The sequence below is a fragment of the Eimeria necatrix genome, genomic scaffold, assembly GCF_000499385.1.
Source record: "Eimeria necatrix Houghton genomic scaffold, Enh_scaff310, whole genome shotgun sequence".
NCBI lineage: Eukaryota > Apicomplexa > Conoidasida > Eucoccidiorida > Eimeriidae > Eimeria > Eimeria necatrix.
This window is the reverse complement of record NW_013653637.1, coordinates 5,001-12,500: the sequence shown is the minus strand read 5'-3', so window position 1 is coordinate 12,500 and position 7,500 is coordinate 5,001. Positions and strand designations below refer to the sequence as shown.

The 7,500-nt window shown below is 58.0% G+C and overlaps 1 protein-coding gene across 1 annotated transcript in view; it reads right to left on the bottom strand.

The window, feature by feature from the left end:
* The window catches only part of ENH_00042010 (hypothetical protein, conserved), a gene marked incomplete at both ends in the record, with an annotated part of 5,758 nt that extends 906 nt beyond the window's left edge, over positions 1-4,852 (bottom strand). Inside the window, 6 exons of the mRNA XM_013580816.1 lie at positions 1-212; positions 461-2,218; positions 2,328-3,499; positions 3,858-4,004; positions 4,156-4,284; positions 4,507-4,852. The exon at positions 1-212 is cut by the window's left edge and continues 279 nt beyond it. Coding sequence (XP_013436270.1) covers positions 1-212; positions 461-2,218; positions 2,328-3,499; positions 3,858-4,004; positions 4,156-4,284; positions 4,507-4,852 — 3,764 coding nt within the window. The remainder of the gene's footprint in view (positions 213-460; positions 2,219-2,327; positions 3,500-3,857; positions 4,005-4,155; positions 4,285-4,506) is intronic.
* Between the last annotated feature and the right edge of the window lie 2,648 nt (positions 4,853-7,500).

Below are 7,500 nucleotides of genomic sequence, written 5' to 3'. Positions count from 1 at the left end.
CCTTCTGCTTCCAAGTCGCCGTAAGAGGGAACGGAGCGAGGGAACCCCGGGGGCGGCGACACCGGCGTCTGCTGCTGCAGCTGCTGCTGCTGCAGCTGCTGCTGCAGCTGCTGCTGCTGCAGCTGCTGCTGCAGCTGCTGCTGCTGCTGCTGCTGCTGCTGGCGCAGGCCCCGCGAGACGCCCTGGTTGCCGCTGTACGCGCCCGTCAGCTGCTGCGGCTGCGGGGCGGCAAAACTGCTGCTGCTGCTGCTGCTGCAGTTCGGGTGCCAGCAGCAGCAGCTAGCCAACGAGCAGCTCGGCGCTTCGCCGAAGCTCGCTGCAAAGCTGTGAGGGGCGCAGGGGGCCTGAAGCCTCCCTGATTTGCTGCTGCTGCTGCTGCTGCTGCAGCAGCAGCAGCAGCAGCAGGGAAGGCATCGGGCACTGTCTCCTCGATACGCGGGCGGCGCAGGGGCCTGAAGACCTGTGCCGCCTCGGCTGCTGCTGCTGCTGCAGCAGCCTGCTGCTGCTCCTGCTGCTGCTGCTGCTGTTGCGCCCACCCCAAGCCATGCATACTCGCAGCGTGACTTGCTGCTGCTGCTGCTGCTGCTGCTGCTGCATCGTCTGCAGCAGCAGCAAAACGATTGGCCTGCCCCCTCAGGGGGACCCCAAGAGGCACCGGCGGCTGCGCACTGCTGGCCGCGGGCAATCTTGTGGCCCTGCTGCTGCTGCTGCTGCTGCTGCTGCTGCTGCTGCTGCTGCTGGCAGCAGCAGCAACTGGGGGTTCCGATGTCTGCGTGTACGCCGGGAACCCCAAATGCCTACTTTGCTGCTGCACTGCAGCAGCACCCATTTGCTGCTGCTGCTGCTGCTCCCCGCCCGTCACTGCTGCAGCAGCAGCTGCTGCTGCTGCTGCAGTTGAGGGGTGGCGGCGGCGCCTGTCGGGCCGCCTGGCCTCTCTGGAAACAGAAGCAAACATTTCCTGCTGCTGCTGCTGCTGCTGCTGCAGAGGACATGCTGCTGCTGCTCCCGAGGCAGCAGCAGCAGCAGCACTAGAAGAGGACCGGCCCCTGTGGCGGTCCTTGTGGCGTCTTTTCCTGTCTTTGTGCTGCTGCTGCAGTTGCTGGTGCTGGAGTTGCTGCTGCTGCAGTTGCTGCAGCTGGAGCTCCTGCATCTGCTGCTGCTGCTGCTGCAGCGGCTGGATGTGTGTCTGCTGCTGTTGCAGAGGCGGCATGAACTGCTGCTGCCCCTGCTGCGGCTGGAGCTGGCTCGGGACGAGCTGCTGCTGCTGCTGCTGCTGCTGTTGCTGCTGCTGCTGCTGCCACGGGGCCACAGCAGGCGCTGCAGCGCCTCTTTGGCGATGCAGCTGTTGCTGCTGCTGGAGCTGCTGCATCACCTGCTGCTGCTGCATCAGCTGCTGCAGCTGCTGCTGCTGCTGCTGCTGCTGCTGCTGCGGGGCGCTTGGGGGAGATAAATCGAGGGCCAGCGGCTGCAGCTGCGAGGAGGAGCGCCAGCCGCTGTGTCTCCTTTGGCTGCGGTGCCGCTGCTGCCTGCGATGGTGCTTTTGCTGCTGCTGCTGCTGCTGCTGCTGCTGCAGCAGCTGCTGCTGCTGCAGCTGGAGGTCGCCGGGAGCGTTGGCGGCAGCTGGCGGGGACCTGGTGGGCGCGAGGGCCGGTTGCTGCTGCTGCTGCTGCAGCTGCTGGAGCTGCTGCTGCTGCAGCTGCTGCTGCTGCTGGAGGTGGTGGAGCTGGAAGTCGAGCTGGTGCTGCTGCAGCGCGCGGGCCGCTGCTGCTGCTGCTGCAGCGTGCTGCTGCTGCTGCTGCTGCAGGGCGAGGGCGTTGGCAGCAGCAGCCGCCGCAGCGGCGGCCGTGTCGGGGACGAGGGGCGGGCGCTTGAGCCTGGGGGCGCGTCTGCTGCTGCTGCTGCTGCGCTGCTGCTGCTGCTGCTGCTGCTGCCGCGGCCGCGTGTGCACTGCAACGGGAAGCCCCTCCTTCGTCAGCAAACCAAACCACAAGTCCGAAGGATTGTTGCACAAGTTAATTCGAACGCTGTCTTCCCTGCACTTGTGGTCCACAGTGCCCTTGGTGGACTCTTCGCTGCTGCTGCTGCCTGCTGCTGCTGCTGCAGCAGCAGCAGCAGCAGCAGCAGGGGCGCTGCTGCTGCTGCGCAGGCCCTCCGCGCGCTCGAAGGCCGACTGCCGCAAAGGGACCCCTGAGTTCTGTCTCCGCTTTTCCACTGTCTCCTTCACCAGCCAAAAAAAGGAAAGGCTGCCAGCAACTCCTGCTGCTGCTGCTGCTGCTGCAGCAGAGCTGCTGCTGCTCTCCGCTTCTGCGCGCAGCAAACACCCACACCCCCACAAGCTCTTCCACCAGCCCCACCAGCAACTGCTGCAGCAGCAGCAGCTGCTGCTGCTGCTGCAGCAACAACTGAAGCATCGACAGCTGCTGCAGCACACGCTGCAGCTGAAGCGACCGCTGCAGCAACAACTGCAGCAGCCGCTGCAGTTGTTGCAGCAACAACTGCAGCAACAGCTGCAGCAACAGCTGCAGCAACAGCTCCACCAACAAACGCAGCAACAGAAGCAACAACAACTGCAGCAACAGCTGCAGCAACAACTGCAGCAACAGCTGCAGCAACAGCTGCAGCAACAGCTGCAGCAACAACTGCAGCAACAGCTGCAGCAACAACTGCAGCAACAGCTGCAGCAACAACTGCAGCAACAGCTGCAGCAACAGCAGACGAATGCGCAGGGTCCTACTGGCTGTGCGCGCCTCCAGCTGCATCAGAACTTCCGAAGTCAGCCTGACCGGCTGCTGCTGCTGCTGCTGCTGCTGCTGCTGCTGCTGCTGCTGCCTCCTCCCGTCTCTGCGTCTCCTCGTTTTGCCTCTTCTCGAAGAAGGCGGAGTGCGGCCGTCTTTGCGGCGGCTGTCTCCAGCTGTACATACACCTGGGAGGCCAGCAGCAGCAGCAGCAGCTGCTGCTGCTGCTGCTGCTGCTGCTGCTGCGCTGCTGCGGTGGTTGCGATGGCTGCGGGATCGGCCCATAGCCCTCCCGCTGCGGTGGTGGTGGCGCCGCCTCTCGCCGCCTGCTGCTGCTGCTGCTGCTGCTGCTGCAGCAGCAGCAGCAGCAGCAGAAGTCTCCTGCCCTGCTGCTCCCATCATGGCGTTATCGCTCAGCGCAGCGTCGGCAGCGCCTTCTGCTGCTGCTGCTGCTGCAGCAGCAGCATCTGCTGCTGCTGCTTCTGCTGCAGCAGCAGCATCTGCTGCTGCTGCTTCTGCTGCAGCAGCATCTGCTTCCGGCCACAGCTGGTCAGGAGAAGGCAAAGACTGCGAGGCCTCATCTTCAGCAGCAGCAAAAGTGCTGCTGCTGTTGGTGCGCGTCTCTCCAAACGCGCCGCAAGCAGCAGCAGCAGCAGCAGCTGCTGCTGCTGCTGCTGCTTCTGCTGCTGCAGCAGCGGCAGCAGACGACTCCAAAGACTTGGGGTGTACGTACACCGCAGCCTTGCGTGCGCTCTCGCCGCTGCCTGCAGCCCCAAAAGGAAAAAGCAAATCAACCAACTAAACCCCCGCTAGCTAGCTAGCTGGCTAGCTAGCTGGCTAGCTGGCTAGCTAGCTGGCTAGCTGGCTAGCTAGCTGGCTAGCTGGCTAGCTAGCTAGCTGGCTAGCCAGCTAACTGGCTAGCTAGCTAACTAGCAAGCTAGCTAGCTAGCTGGCTGGCTAGCTGGGTAGCCAGCTGGCCGGCGGGCTGGCTAGCTAGCTAGCTAGCTGGCTGGCTGGCTCAAGAGCTAGCTAGCTCGCTGCTGCTGCGCTGCTGCTGCTGCTGCGCTGCTGCTGCTGCTGCGCTGCTGCTGCGGCCCAAGTGTACATACACCCCGAATGTACCTGCAGGCGCTGCAGCGGCGCCGCCGGAGATGGGCGCGGGTGTTGCTGCTGCTTGAGTTGCTGCTGCTGCTGCTGCTGCTGCTTCTGCTGCAGCAGCAGCAGCAGCTGCTGCTGGAGTCGGGGACGCGACCGGAGTCTCCCGAAGTCCTGTCAAAAAGCATCCAGCTGCAGCAGCAAAATGTGAAGCCCCGCGGCGCATGCAGCAGCAGCAGCAGCAGCTTCCACCTCCTGTGCGGTGCAGCAGCAGCAGCAGCAGCAGCAGCAGCAGCACCAAAAGGAGACACACACAAACACACACCTGTGGAGCAGCCGGTGGCTGGGCCTGGCTCCCGTTGCTGCTCAGCACAGCTGTTGCTGCTGCAGCAGTTGCTGCTGCTGCTGCTGCTGCTGCTGCTGCGCGTCAGTGGCAGATCCAGCCCAAGATTTGCTGCAGGGTAAAAGCAAAGCAGGCACTGAGCTCATGCTGCAGCAGCTAGTGCCTGGGGGGCCCCCTGGGGGCCCCCCGGGGGCCCCCTGGGGGCCCCCTGGGGGCCCCCGGGGGCCCCCAGGGGGCCCCCTGACTATTACAAAAAGTAAAAAGCAAAGTTTTGTTCAGCAGCAGCTTCTGCAGCAGCCCCACGCAGCACTCAGCATGCAGCAAGAGGCCTACCCGGAGGCTCTGCTCTGTTAGGGTTAGGGGGGGCTGCTGCTGCAGCAGCAGCTGCTGCTGCAGCAGCAGCAGCAACCGCGCGCGCGCTCTCGCTGCCGCTGCTGCTGCTGCTGCTGCTGCTGCTGCTGCCCGAAGCATCCAGGCAGGCGCCGCTGGGCCCCAGGCGGCCTGCGGGTGAGGGCTCACATGCAGCCACGGAGGCTTCCGGAGAAGGCGCTGAGAACTGCTGCTGCTGCTGCTGCTGCTGCTGCTGCAGCATCAGAGGGTCATCTAAAGGAGGAAGCAAAGGAGGGGGGGCTGCTGGGAACTGCTGTGCTGCTGCAGAGGCCCCTGCGCCCTCGTCCATCTTGTCGCGGTGTACGTACACCGCAGCCGCAGCCCCCGTCCTACCGCAGCAGCTGGAGCAGCAGCAAGCCCTCCCCCGCGGCAGCAGCAGCAGCAGCAGCAGCAGCAGCAGCCGCAGCAGCAGCAGCTGTCCACCGACGCGCACACCGCCGGAGGCAGCCTCCAGCGCGCTCCGCTGCAGCAGCCAAAGGGTCTCGGGGTGTCTGGGGCCCAGGGCTGGCAGCAGGAGCGGCGGAAGCAGCAGCCGGGGGCAGCAGGGGCGGCGCCGCAGCAGCAGCTGCAGCTGCAGCAGCAGCAGCAGCAGCAGCGGCGGCGGCGGGGCCCTTCCGAGGCGCGCTGGCCCCCAAAGAGTCCCTAATAGACTTTAATTGAAGCTACAAAACCGCTGGAAGACGAAAGAAAGCCGCAGGGCGGGGCCGCGCAGCCGCGGTTTGGTGCGGCGGCTGCTGCTGCTGCTGCTGCTGCTGCTGCGGGGAGGCCGTCGGCGCGCCTTCCGCGGTGGAAAGTGCAGCAAAAGTGGTCCAGTGGACAGGCCAGTGGTGCTTTGCCGGTGAGTTTGCAAAAGAAAAGCCGCAGAAGGCCCGGCGGCCGCGGATTCGCTGCTGCGGCCTCGGCCGACCCGCGGAACCCGCAGCAGCAGCAAGTGGAAAGCAGCGGAAAGCGAGGCCAAACTCCAGGCTCTCGAGCCCAAAACAGAGCTGTGAAGTTCTTTTCCAAAACGCAACTTGCTCGCAAAATTCGACTCCAAACGCCCGAGAAATAACCCCAAACAAACTCGAATGCAACAAATGCGCAGCACCAGCGGCGGGCTGCGGCTGCTGCGCGGCTGCTGCTGTACGTACACCGCAGCGCTGCTGCGGTGGCTGCATGGGGGCTGCGGTTGCTGGCCAAAAGGCCTCCTTTTCTCCTCTTTTTCGAGTTTTTAATTCTTTTTTATGTTTTATTCCAATTCGCCTCCACTCAGAGGCCCAGAAGAGCCGCCTAGGGCTTCAAAAGGCGGCTCTCGCGCCGCGCGACTGAGCCCGCGCCCGCCCGCGGTGTATGTACACCGCGGGCCAACGCTAGCGGCTTTCCTCACTTGCACTGAGACTTTGCACTTCATAAATGAATTTCTTTTTCTTTTTTAAACTGAAGAGCTGCAGCGGCTCTTTTTAGCTGCCGGTGCTCAGGACTGGCTAGCTCTGGAGTGTATGTACACTGCAGAGCAGAGCTGGCGCGTCTCACAGCCACAAACGCCCTTAGGGCCAAATCTGCATTTTAAAATGCATCTTGGCTGCTGCTGCTGCTGCTGCTGCTGGCTCCTGCTGCTGCTGCTGCTGCTCATTGAGCTCGTGTTGCTGCTGCGTTCAGCTACTACCCATAGCTGCTGCTTTCTCCTCCAGTGGCCACATAACGTAGTTGCTGCTGCTGCTGCTGCTGCTTAGCCCAGCCTCTTGCGCAACAATTAATTTGCTGCTGCTGCAGCAGCAAACTAGTTGCGCTGCTGCTGCTGCTGCTGCTGCTCGCAGCTGCAGCACAATTCCAGCAGGCCTAATTGGCTCAAAGGGGCCCCTTCAAAAGATATCAGATGTGAAGGACTTTGAGGGTTTAAGGGAGTTTTAAAGGTCCTAAAGTGATTTAAAATGATTTAAAATGATTTAAAATGATTTAAAGTGATTTAAAATGATTTAAAATGACTTAAAATGATTTAAAATGGAATGAAATAACTCAAGATGGTTTAAAATGATTTAAAATGATCTAAAATGATCTAAAATGATTTAAAATGATCCAAAATGATCTAAAATGGTTTAAAATGGTCTAAAAGAAGTTCAAAAAGATATTAAAAGATTTTTAAAAAAATATAAGGCCTGGAGACCTTAAAGTATTTGCACACTTCATTAATTTAAAAGTTTGAGATTTTACAAATTAAATAAAATCAAAGATTTCATAAATTAAATAAAATTCGAAATTTTATAAATTAAATGAAATTAAAGATTCAAAAAGAACTAAAAGGACATTAAAAGATTAAAAAGGACTTTAAAGATCTAAAAAGACACTTTAGGTCTTTAAATAAAACTAAAAAAGGATCCAAAAAAGATCCAAAGAAGATCTAAAAAGGACATTTAAAAATAACTCAAAGAGATCTTCAAAAAATCTAAAAAGGATCTTTAAAAAAAACTAAAAAGGATCTTTAAAAAAAACTAAAAAGGATCTTTAAAAAAAACTTAAAAGATCTGAAAAGGATCTTTAAAGAGGCCTTAAAAACTTTAAAAAGAACTAAAAGAATCTTTAAAAAGAACTAAAAAGAATCTTTAAAACGAGCTAAAAAGAATCTTTAAAACGAACTAAAAAGGATCTTTAAAAAGAACTAAAAAGGATCTTTAAAAAGACCTAAAAAGGATCTTTAAAAAGAACTAAAAAGGATCTTTAAAAAGACCTAAGAAGGATCTTTAAAAAGAACTAAAAAGGATCTTTAAAAGGAACTAAAAAGGATCTTTAAAAGGAACTAAAAAGGATCTTTAAAAGGAACTAAAAAGGATCTTTCAAAGGAACTAAAAAGGATCTCCAAAAAGAAATAAAAAGAACATTTAAAAAGAACTAAAAAAAGATCTTTAAAACAAACAAAAGGGCCTTAAAGGGCCTCGGAGGGTCTAGAGGCTTTAAGAAAAG